The sequence below is a fragment of the Barbus barbus genome (assembly GCF_936440315.1).
Source record: "Barbus barbus genome assembly, chromosome: 38".
Lineage (NCBI taxonomy): Eukaryota > Metazoa > Chordata > Actinopteri > Cypriniformes > Cyprinidae > Barbus > Barbus barbus.
In genome coordinates this window covers 17517119-17529268 of record NC_136716.1, presented here as the reverse complement: position 1 = coordinate 17529268, position 12150 = coordinate 17517119, and the positions used below count along the sequence as shown (strand labels likewise).

General features: G+C 34.8%; 2 protein-coding genes across 5 annotated transcripts; one reads left to right on the top strand and one right to left on the bottom strand.

Annotated features, from left to right (window-relative positions):
- Positions 1-6: 6 nt before the first annotated feature.
- Positions 7-3421, top strand: cfap119 (cilia and flagella associated protein 119). Its single transcript, XM_079397399.1, has 9 exons — positions 7-285; positions 374-408; positions 499-564; positions 933-1099; positions 1199-1269; positions 1883-1999; positions 2111-2183; positions 2272-2385; positions 2889-3421. The coding sequence occupies exons 1-9, from the start codon at positions 262-264 to the stop codon at positions 3047-3049; spliced, it is 828 nt and encodes a 275-aa protein (XP_079253525.1). The 5' UTR covers positions 7-261; the 3' UTR covers positions 3050-3421.
- On the bottom strand, positions 2711-12143 carry LOC306857447 (phosphorylase b kinase gamma catalytic chain, liver/testis isoform-like). 4 transcript variants are annotated; one of them, XM_079397395.1, is made up of 10 exons: positions 11940-12143; positions 10379-10482; positions 10125-10300; positions 9984-10038; positions 9405-9470; positions 9128-9291; positions 8935-9025; positions 8683-8836; positions 6021-6146; positions 2711-4036 (listed from the first exon to the last, which is right to left on the bottom strand). In XM_079397395.1, exons 2-10 carry the CDS (start codon positions 10471-10473, stop codon positions 3791-3793), a joined length of 1173 nt encoding a protein of 390 aa, XP_079253521.1. In that variant the 5' UTR covers positions 10474-10482; positions 11940-12143; the 3' UTR covers positions 2711-3790. The 4 variants fall into 4 exon arrangements, with proteins under 4 accessions (XP_079253521.1, XP_079253522.1, XP_079253523.1 ...); XM_079397396.1 differs by having other exon boundaries at positions 11810-12114; XM_079397397.1 differs by having other exon boundaries at positions 10390-10482; positions 11940-12073.
- Between the last annotated feature and the right edge of the window lie 7 nt (positions 12144-12150).

Sequence of the window (12150 nt, the reverse complement as noted above, 5' to 3'; positions counted from 1 at the left end):
TAGGGTGATAATAAAAGTTCGGGAAAACGTGAATTAATTTATTCGTTGATTCGTAGAAAACGCATGTAGTTAAGGCAATCGTTATTTTTATTGTTTAATTTAATATAAAAAAAATTAATAACTTACACCTTCGTGTAAAGTTTTTTTGTTTGTTTTTTACAGAAGAAAAAAATAAAATCAGTTGCTAGGATACGATGCAACATACACAGGTGGTTTAGATCAATATTTTATAGAGCAGCTTCCAGACTGCCAGGGGGAGAAATGAGGCATTTAGAGAACATCAGGGTAAACGCTTGACTTTTTCTGTAGTAAATGGTCATTTCATCAATATTTGATCCGTTATTGTACATTATTCGTAATCTTTTTTTTAAAGGTTCCTCAGCCTCCAAGATCACGGGTGCTTTTATGGTAGGTCCCACAATTATGAATCTAAATCCAGCTCAGTTTGCTCATATTCAGACACAAACATCCTAAAACTCTTGTTGATTGCATTTCTAGGGCTGATCTGAAACACAGTGACATGGAAGAGATTGAGAAGAGCAATTCCATATCAGAGATTGAAAGGTTTACCTTAATACTATAAACTTTATGTTGCCTAACAATCATATTAAATTGTTTTTTTTTTTTTAAACATTCCATCCTAATTTGTCCATCATGTATAAATTAGTGTGACAGTCACATTATAAAATATAACACCCTCTTTCTGTCCCTTATTGATATATTATTAGGCAACCTGCTATTTCCCCTGCAACTGAATAAACAAATTATAACTAATTAGTTTAAATGCTTAAGCTAGACAAAAGTACATTTAAAAAAAATCTGTTAGACCCTTTTATAGAAATGCTACCCTGATGACCCTAATACTAATTGATGCATGATGTTCAGGAAATTGCAGGTATTACATGAATGCACATTGTCTGCTTCCTCTCTAGGATTTTGTGCCGTGCATTATTGACCTCTGATGTGGCTCAACCTAAACAGAGAGTACTACTTGAGCTGTACACAAATCTTGTGTTGTTCTGCAAAGAGCAAGAATTTAACAGGGAACAAACTTCTGTACTTATCTCTATTATCAAAAACGTACATCAGTTTAACACAGGTAATGCACCCATAGTACTCATAACTTGCTTAATAAAGAGTTCACTGTATAGAATTTTGTAAAAGAAAATATAAACATGCTTTCTTGTTAACCTTTCAGAAACGCCCCTCAATAACACAGATCACTGTTTGACCTACTGCAGTGAACTTCTGCTTTGCCATTCAGTCAGGGTATGCACATACACTACTGTTCAAACATTTGGGGTCAGTAAGATTTAGTTTGAAATTAATACTTCTATTCGGCAAGGATGTATTTAAATCAAATTGATCAAAAATGACAGTAAAAACAGTTGTAACATTATAAAGCATTCTGTTTCAGATAAATACTATTCACATTTAAACTTTCTATTCATCAAAGAATCCTGAAATAAAAACTGTTAAGCATATTAAGCAGCATCACCGTTTTTAACATTAATTCTAATGTTTTTTGCTTACCAAATCAGCATATCAGAATAATTTCTGAAAGATCATGTGACAGTGAAAAGTGAATTAAAATTCCGTTTTACCATCTTATGAATAAATTACATTTTAAAATATATTAAAACCAGTTATTTCAATAATATTTCACAATATTTTTTTTTTTTTTTTTTTTACTGTATTTTGAACAAAACAAACAAAAAAGCATAAAATATATCTTTCAAAAACATTTTAAAAAATTGTACATACCCAAACTTTTAAACAGTAGTGTAGATCTCATATCTGCATACACATACATTATGGAAACCTCACATAACCAACATTTTTGTGCTCAAACCTCTTTTGTTCTTTTCCCCATTAAACACAGAGGCCTCCTTTCAGTATCGACCTTTTCAGCTCGGAGCAAGTGACACAAATTTTGTCCTATTTCATCAACACGTATATGAGACATTATTTTTTATACAAATATATTTTTACCCCAGAGGTATGTATGAGGCTGTGAATTTGTCAGGCCAAATACTGTACATAAATTAAGTATAAATTTATGTTAACAGGAAAAGTAATGATGACCTTTATTTTTTCTTGCATGGTAAAGGTACAGCTGGATATATCTTTGTCATATTTTGGAATTCCTGAGGTCACCGATATAGAGGAAACTGCCCAATCTGGTACAGTAATTCACATCTTGTGAAATAATATATACATATTGCATACAACTGAGAACTGAAAGCATATACGGTCAATTGTTGTTTAAAGAAAGTGTTGCAGATGGCAAAAGAGAAACTGAGAGGGAGACAGAAATGGATGGAGAAGTTCAACAAAGTGCTGCACTGGAAATAACGGCTACAGAGACAGACAGTCTCGAGCAAGGTACTAATATATTAGTTTATCAACAGGTTTAATTTCATTTTAAGTAAATACGACAACTCCAAAAAAACTCATTTGCAAGCTAGCACAAGGCATTAGCTCTAAAATATATTTTTGTTAATACAAATAAACGAATAAGTTCATCCGACTCCAATTTGACAAATTATTATTAATGAAAAATGTTATAATTTGTTTTTAAATTTTTTTAAAAAACAGAATAGAATTAAATCTGAAATAAAATTATAATAAAAAGGAGCAACATTTAAATTATATTATTATACATGTATGCCCAATTTCCAGAAAACACAAAAACATTTTTTATTTATTTAGAATTTATTTTAGTCATTTAGAAAACCTGTAAAGACTAGAGGAAGAGATTTTTAAAAAAGTGATTACATATTAAAGCATGCGGTCTGGCATTCAATAATATGTAATAATCACTACATACAACAAATAAAACAAATGTATGTGCTTATGTTTATATTATGTTTTTTTCCTCACACAAGGGTCTTCTCCAAAGTCTGAGCTAAGGACCATTGTTCAAAAGGAAGTGAGGGACGAAGTGGTGCGTTTAACTGCTCAGCTACAACAACGGCTCCAGGACAGTGCTGATCAGCTAAATAATGCCATTAGTAAACTGGAGACCAATATTCAAGTTAAGAAGTAAGAAAATATGTCCCACTTCTTTAGTTTTGGAAACCACTCATTAAAAAAACAAAAAAACAAAATAACACAAAAGACAGTAAAATATATATATTATTCATATATGTATACCTGTTTAGAATTAGTACAGTACCTTGATGATGAATGGATAATGTCTGATCGACTAGAAGCAAGTGGTACACATCATTTTGTAAGGATAAAAAAAAACTCTCAGTAGGGTTACGTAACTGTAATGCTATGCTTCAAGTATGTTATCCTTTGTATCCTTAAAGTCCACTTCACATTGTTAAGTATTCCCTGTGCATCTATGGTTTAGTCTTCAACAACCTGGAATTGTTTTCAAAGCATAAGAATGATAATAAATTCAAATACAATCTGCTATGTGTCAAAAACTGTCAAAAGTTAGAGAGCTTGAATAGGAGACAAGCTCTGTAATGTAATTGTGAATACGAGTTTTTTCTTTTTTTTTGGGCCCATATAATAAGCAATATCAGACGATAACACCAATAAGTATGTGACAAAACTATAAATTTTAAAAACGTAAAATCCACAGTGAGTGATTAAAATGAGGTCACATGGCCTGCTCCTAAATCCATCTTTAAAGACAAAAAAAAAAAAACATCTATAAATTGTTGTTTTGTGTGTGCCTTTTGGACAGGCAAACTACAGACCCTAACTTAAAGATATAAACAATAAACTGTTAATTGACAGATGAGGGATATCTTTAGAAACAAAAATATGACCTTTAGTTTTCAATGTCTTCAAGGCCCAGTAGAATGATTTTAGCAGTGTTCTGGAATAGAGCAGCTCGGTTCTGTTGCTCCCCTTTCTTGACCCAGTGTCCATATATGCGGAAAGCACAGCCGTCGATCAGCTTGCGCACACCGCGGATGGAATAAGGGTCTCTTGCTAGGAGCTCCTTTGTTAATGGTCTGGCTCGGTAGTAGCGGCACTGCATTCGTATACAAGCCAACACGGTTAAGATCAGGGCCTGAAAATGCAAACAACAATTTTGAATTACAGTTTCTGTTGTGTACAAAAAACCTAAAACATTCAAACAAAAAAAGCTATTTTTTATAATTAGATTTTTTTTTAGTAATTTAGAAAACCCTGTAAAGACAAGTGGAAACAATTTGTTAACACTTTAGAATGATGGTCCATTATTAATCATACACTACTGTTGAAAAGTTTGGGGTCAGTATGATTTTTTAAAAAAGAAATTAAGGACCAGGTTTACTAACAACTTGTGCCAGCGCAAACCGTCTTTTGGTGTTAAAATAATACTGTCAGGTTTTAAAGACGTGCAGAGAAGAATTAGTGCTGAAAAGACGCCTGAACTTATTGAATATGCATTTACAGGAGTTTCCCTTTCAGACGCAAAATTTATGGGAGGAGAGTATTAAAATCAATCACGCAATGCGTTTTACTAATGTTTGCGCTCATCAAATTACTGGCATTTGCACCATTATTTACAGCCCAAAAAAAGCATGTCTTAAACTATTTTGCGTTTGAAATGGCTGCAATTATTGTTGCTAGGAGAAGGCACCGCAGAGAACAGAGTGCACGGTAGAACGGAGAGGATTTTTCCACACGTATTAATTTATTTGGAAAGAACATATTATCCGAACATATTGTTTGCCAAGCCATGTAATTTTTAATTTGCTTCAGGAAATAAAAGACGACTTGGAACCCTCATCTAGGAGTCAGGCAATACTAGCTCTATCAAAACCTCTTGCAACCATTTATTTTTTGTTCTTTTCAACGTACTGTGGCTTATTTCTTTATTCAGTATTTGCGACTACGCTAATTTGCGCTGCGCTTGGTATATTGCGTTGGTCGATATGTAAATGAGATGTTGCGTCTGTGTTCTTTAATTTGCGCGTTAGTAAATCACCCGCAGTAATTTCCACGCCCATCGGTGCTGTTTTGGAACTGCGCTCTCGCGCTAATTTACCCTGCTTAGTAAAACTGGCCCTGTTACTTTTATTCAGCAAGGATGCATTCAGTTGTTCAAAAGTGACAGTAAAAACATTTATAATTTAATTCAAATATATGCTGTTCTTTTGAATTTTCTTTCATCAAAGAATCCTGAGAAAAGTGACTTTTTTTTACAAAAATATGTTTTTCAACATTGATAATTTAAATTACATTTTAAAGGGGTCATCGGATGCCCATTTTACACAAGTTGATATGATTCTTTAGGGTCTTAATGAAATGTCTTTAACATACTTTTGTTAAAATTTCTCAATGGTAGTGTAAAAAACACTTTCTTTATCCTGTCAAAATCAGCTCAGTTTTCAGCGAGCTGTTTTTTAGTCCATATTGCTTTAAATGCTAATGAGCTCTGCTGACTCCGCCCCTCTCTTCCATGGAGTGACGAGCAGACCATAGATATGTGTAGATTCCCTATTCGACCGCTACAGACTGCTCCTCTGCATCTTAAGCGGCTCAGATGTCAGAAGTAAATGACGACTGCTATATTCATTACTACATCCAACATGAACACTTCAATTGCTTAATCTGAGACATCTTGTCTTCTCCTGCACCGGCTGCTCTCAGCTCACTCAGGGCTGGTTTAAGGTAAGACGGCCTTGTCAATCAACTATCGTAGGAGGGGCCTGTACAGAACTATGTCATTCTGACAGGAATCTCAGAACAGCCTGATTTGAGAAAGGGGATTTTAAAACAGGGATTAAAAAAAAAAAAAAACACTGGGTGGATTTTTATCATTATAGGATGGATGTGTACACACACATAAATTTTGCATCAATTTTGCATCACAATTTTGCATCTGATGACCCCTTTAAAATATTAAGATGACATCACATTTCACAATACTACTGCTACTGTAATTTCTTAAATAAATGCAGTCTTGGTAAGCATAAGCGATTTCTTTCAAAAACAATAAAAAATTTGTCCAACACCAAAACTTGAAAGGTAGTTTATGAAAATGAAAAAAAAAAACAAATACACACCTTAAATGTCTTCCTGGGACTAAAGAGCCGCACATCCTCCTTTTGGTACTGACGGAAGAAAGGATGAGCTAAAGCTTGCTCAGCCGTTAGACGAAGTGTGGGTTCCACCACTAAAAGCCTGGAGATCTAAGGGCATTTAAGCAGAGGTGGACAGTAATGAAGTACATTTGCTTGAGTATTGTACTTAAAGCTGCAGTTTTGCCTCTTTGTCAGTTATCTTCCGTGTGTGGGGTTGTTCTCCGGCATCGGCATTGTGAATCCAATGTTTTGAGGAGTATGTGTGTTAGTCTGTCAGTCACCGCACTGGTGTGGATGCTGTACTGACGAATCACAGATTCTAGCCTACGTCTTGGAATATATGACCCAAATAAGAATTTTCACTGTATATTGCCATCTGAACAAGTAACAAATCTGCCACGCTTGTTCTGAGCAACTGAGGAAAAAAGCATTACAATAAATCACGCTACCAATGGTAATTAAATCGGTTAGCTCTAATCACATCTAACCGTGCAAATTATTATTAGTGTTATACTTTATTCTCAAATTATTAATGTTAACAACATCAGCATCACGTGACAATGACTATAGTGTGTATTAGCATGTAGATTTCAATTTCTGTACAGTCTAATCTAATTGTCATACCATTCGAATTTCATATTAAGAAATCCTTTTAACCCAAAAAGCAAACTATGCTCCCTTCATACTGGTTTTCTTTAAAATACAAATACTGTGTAATAAGGCTATCTGTAATCAGAAGCACATTTAAAACTGGAATATAATTTAATTTCATTCACATGTGTTTCATAAACACATAATCCTTTCTGGACAATCCGCCATCAAAATGATACATTTAATTATTCTAGCTGCTGTGAGAAAAGGCTAAACGATCATCCACCTGTAGGATCCACACATGCCATAGCCTAGTAGCCGGGACAACTTCTTTATGTTTACAGACGTGACGTAATGACGCAGTGCCATGCTTGAATTTCCAGCGAAAATCTACCCATACCACTCAATTTAGAAAACATTATTATAAACTGACTGTTGTGAATCGAGCTAAAGTAAGGCGATAGTTTTGAACACTGGCTGGTTATGTACTTGCTCAAATATTGATTTCAGATCATTTTTAACCCAAAAAAGTTATGGACTGCAGCTTTAAGTACACTTTTTGAGTATCTGTACTTTACTTGAGTATTATTTTTTCTGGAAACCTATGACTTTAGCTTTCGAAAGACAAATATTGTACATTTCACTCCACTACATTTCTATCAAGGTCCTCGAAGTAGAATGTCTTTTGCTTTGAAAGTCAATGGGAGATTTTTTTTCTTCTCTAAAATATGATTTTTTTGACAGCCTATCAGTAATTTTTCTTCTAGGGTTACATCAAGTGATTTCCCAGCATTTTTGAACATTGACTAGTTGCAAATGTGATATTTATTTACAACAGTTAAATAATAAGTAGTTAATATTGTGGTATATATTAGACACAATATTGTATTGATTTTGCAAAATTGTGTGAACAAAAATATCACCAATAAATCCACAGAACAACTGTTGTGCGTCTCCTAACAAAGCATAGTAGGTGTTTGACTTGAAGTAGCAGTGCACAGACTGTTCTGTGTATGATATCAAAGTACTGCGAGAGTGATGTCAAATAAATCTTTCTGTATTGCTTTTTTGTTAAAGCAGTGTTGCTTTTGTAAAGTTATACAGCTACAGTTGTGTTGCTGTGTTTTAATGCATGTTTGATTTTTATTTTACCGCAATTTCACTGTCAACTCAGTTCAAATGTGGATGAATGGCTACATGTAGATGTGCACACACTGCTAGAGCTGTGTGAGACCATGACCATGCTGCTTTTGTCAGGGTGGGTTGTTAAATGTTTTTTTTGTCAACTCGTTTCATTTCTAACATTCTACATTTGAGTTTTTAACATTCTAAAAACTCTTTACTCCAAAGATACTACAGGCTAGTCAGCGTATTCAGGTGTAATATTGTAAGTTGCTTCAGAGGCATAAGGTATTGCAAGTATTGCATACGACAGTAATAAAACAGTGCATTGACAAAAAATAAATAAATTTACTTTTGGTACTTAAGCACTATTAAATGCAAGTAGTTCTGTACTTTTACTTAAAGGGAGAGTTCACCCAAAAATGGAAATTCTGTCATCATTTACTCACCCTCAAGTAGTTCCAAATCTGTATGAATTTGTTTGTTTTGCCGAACACAAAGGAAGATATTTTGAAGAAAGTTTGTAACCAGGCTGTTTTGGGGCACCACTGACTTCCATAGTAGGAAAAAAATACTATGGAAGTCAATGGTGCCCCAGAACTGCTCCGTTTCCCACATTCTTCAGAATATCTTCCTTTGTGTTCAGCAGAACAAAGACATTCACACAGGTTTAGAACTACTTGAGGGTGAGTAAATGATGACAGAATTTTCATTTTTGGGTGAACTATCCCTTTAAGTAAAAATCTGTCTTTACAACTTTCACTTGTAATGGAGTAATATTTGACCAGCGGTATCTGTACTTTCACTCAAGTAATGGAGTTGTGTACTTTGTCTGCCTCTGTATTTAAGAGAATCCACATATGGTTACATTTCTCAATGCTAGCAGTTCGCCTGTATAATACAGGCTAAGAGAATGCTAAGAGAATCTCACCAAGTCTTTGACCGTGTCAGACCGGTCATCCCACTCTGGAGAGCTAAACTGGTACCGACCTTCCATGATCATTCTCAGCATCAGCAGCTGTTTGCGATGCCAGAATGGTGGCGAACCAGCAAGAAGGGTGAACATGATCACACCACAAGCCCACCTGTGGAAAAACATGGAGCAAATGATGAACCAACTGCAGTACAAAGCTTTTGAGACCCAAAGAAAGGTTTAATAGCAAATCTCAACCTATTTACTCACAGGTCAACCTCTTTCCCATATCCTTCATGTGTCTCATCCATGGAGCACTTCAGAATCTCTGGTGCCAGATATCCTGGTGTTCCACACAACTCTAACAAAGGAAATTGACAGAGACCAGTGTCAAAACTGTTTTTGAAAAACTCTGAATCTGTTTTGATTTGCCGCTGTGGAAGGACAGGGTTGATTTTCTCACCTCTTAGTTTTTCATCAGGCCCCAGCTGGACTGAAAAGCCAAAGTCAGAAAGTTTGATGTGTCCCTGGTCGTCCAGCAGAATATTTTCAGGTTTGAGGTCACGATGTACAATATTTAGAGAATGTAGATACTGGACAGCCTCCAGAAGAGCACGCATCATACTCCTAAAAGCAAGAACAGTTTTGCAAGAAATATATGTGGATAATTATGGTATGTGGAGAACAATTTGCTACCACAGAAACTTGAAGCAAGCTCTGAGAATAAATTGAAACCTCACCTGGTTTCCTTTTCACTGAGAGTGACTTTTTCAGTCAAGTAATCAAATAGCTCTCCTCTCCTCATGCTGTATGAAAAGATGTGTGTGAAATTACAACATATACACTACTGTTTAAACTTTTAAGATTATTATTTGATCAAAAATACAGTAAAAACATTTAAATATAGTTAAATATTATTACAATTTTGAATAACAATTTTCTAATTTAGTATATTTAAAAATGTTATGATGGCAAAGCTGAATTTTCAGCAGCCATTACTCCAGTCTTCAGTATCACATGATCCTTCAGAAATCATTCTAATAGTCTAATATTTCTTCTTATCAATGTTGATAATATCTTTGAAGAAACTGTGATAGATTTTTTTTTCAGGATTCTTCTTCAGAAGTTCATAGAACATTTATTTAAAATACTAATCTTTTGTAACATTGTAATTGTTTTTACTGTCACCTTTGATCAATTTAATGCCTCCTTAATGAATAAACATATTAATTTCCTTTTATTTATTTGATAAAAAAATTTAAAATCTCACTGACCCCAAACTTTTCATAATAATATAACAATGTAATATAGCTACTTACAGGTCAAATACCAAAAATATGAAGGTTGTTGATTCATAAGAATCAATAAGTGTAACTGAAAAAGGAGCACAGATAAGGTCAGTTACTATTCAGAAAGGTTTGAACAGATGTTTAAACATTAGCAATACATTTCAGACTCACTGATGGACGGGTGGCCCTTCAGCACATTGAGCACATGGATCTCCTTCAGTGTGGAGCTCTTCACCTCCTCTAACTGCTGTTCTGTCATTTTCTCTGCAGTGATCTCAATGATCTTCACCGCAAACTCCTGCCTAGCGTGTTTGTGTACACATCTGCGCACCACACTGCTCACACCTCTGCACAGGGGACAGTTCAGTTACAAGACGTCTCAATAAATGACATCAAAACACTTGTTGAATCGAACAAATACTCACCTGCCAATCACCTCTTTGGGATCATACTTCTGATAAAACTCTTTCGCCCCGACCCAGTCAGGCAGTTCTTCTCCAAGAATGATATCGCGAGTCATACTAATAACCTAAACCAGACACATTTATTTACTTTGATTTGAATGAGTGAAAAGAATGTATGCATGTTTACATATGATGTGTATTACATATCTTGATTGCCTAATTAACCAATCAATCAGTCATTCTTGCGCTATCATATTCCTCTAATGCACAATGTCCCACTACACTCTACAGATCTTTAAAAGCCATTTCAGGGTGTGATATTACATCTAAACCACCACAGCTGTTTACCTAAAGAAGAATAATCCTCTCTCAATGCCCATTTTAATGGCAACAAAAATTAAACGTGATCTGAAAGCAGTGAAGCACATTTTTAAAATTGTCTTTAGTTTATCTTCAAAAACAATTCCTTTGGGAGTTTCCATTAAAATCTACTAAATATTTATTAATAATTATTAGATCTAAAATATTTATTACGCAATATTATTAATAATTACAATCATTATAATTAGTACTGTATAAAATAAATAATTATAAATATTAAGTATTAATATTTGTAGTAATATGGTAATAGCACGTTACTTTACATGTTTGTAATATGTTTTAAATTAGTTGCTATAACGAACATATTCTTAAAGTCCGTGTAAAGAGAATTCTGAGAATTGCTACAAATGTATCGCTGAAACACATTACAAAGACTGAACTATGAAGTACTGAATTGTGGAAACAGTTTTTCACTATTCAGGATTTTTTTGGGCGGGGCTAAAACGGTGGCTCGATGACGCCATGGAGCCACCGAGCGTGGCCCCGCCCCTAACACTATAATAATAAGTACGTTGAGAGGTCAAGCTTTCTCCTTTCAAAGCGCACCGGAGCTTGCGAAATGGCTTTTGCCGTTGCTAAGCAACCATGAACCGCTCTCGCCTTGATGACGAGAGGTTTCAACTCGGACACGCCCACAGCGTTTGAGCGCAGAGAGTCCTGCTTAATTTTCAAGATTTTGATAATTTATTTCAGTTACTTGGCGGGTTTTTTTATCATTCAAATTTGGCTGGGTGGCTAATAACACATTTTTCTGTTGTGTGACAAACTCAGAAGACATATTTTAATATCACTTTACATGGACTTTAAGTTAACTGATATAACGGTCATGCTTTCCCATTAGTTGCCATTTATTTACATTACAACCATAAAAATATAGGGGACTACAGTGGACAAATGTGTACCCGTCTAAAAATACTTTATTTTTTAAACGAAGTAATATAATAGTATATATAGTAATATTTTGAATAATTTGTTCTGAAGCAAAAAGAAACCGTTATTTATAATAATTTAATTCATGCATCGAAAGGTTAAACCACATGCTTGCAGCAGACTGATAACCGTAATACTCACCTACATGAAATAACAGCACAAAATAACAATAACTGAAAACAAACAGTCTGTTCTGAGAAACGAGCTGTTGCGATCAATGACCTCGTATGCTGTTCCTGTCCCAACCCCGAAAAGCCAAAAGTGTACTCACAACCACTTCCACAAAATCAACCGAAGTGCACAGTCATCTGAAGGCTCGGTGTTTTCAACTGTCCGACTGAAAACATGTATTTGAAGCCACTGACAATACTGCCATAGCACCGCGGAAAACTATTGAAGGGCTCCTGGGAAATGTCAACAACACCCTACTGGACTCGCACTTCTCTGCCTTGTAAAGGACCGATGCTGTACTGTCGCTGTTC

Bases quoted from the DNA above. Each gene is read 5' to 3' on its own strand.
- cfap119 (XM_079397399.1), top strand. From the start codon at position 262: ATGAGGCATTTAGAGAACATCAGG. The intron at 1,270-1,882 runs GTATGCACATAC...CATTAAACACAG, and splicing joins TGCTTTGCCATTCAGTCAGG to AGGCCTCCTTTCAGTATCGA. The intron at 2,000-2,110 runs GTATGTATGAGG...TGCATGGTAAAG, and splicing joins AATATATTTTTACCCCAGAG to GTACAGCTGGATATATCTTT.
- LOC306857447 (XM_079397395.1), bottom strand. From the start codon at position 10,473: ATGACTCGCGATATCATTCTTGGAGAAGAACTGCCTGACTGGGTCGGG. The intron at 8,837-8,934 runs GTGAGTAAATAG...GTTTTTCCACAG, and splicing joins TATGGGAAAGAGGTTGACCT to GTGGGCTTGTGGTGTGATCA. The intron at 6,147-8,682 runs GTGAGATTCTCT...AAATGCCCTTAG, and splicing joins CTGACACGGTCAAAGACTTG to ATCTCCAGGCTTTTAGTGGT.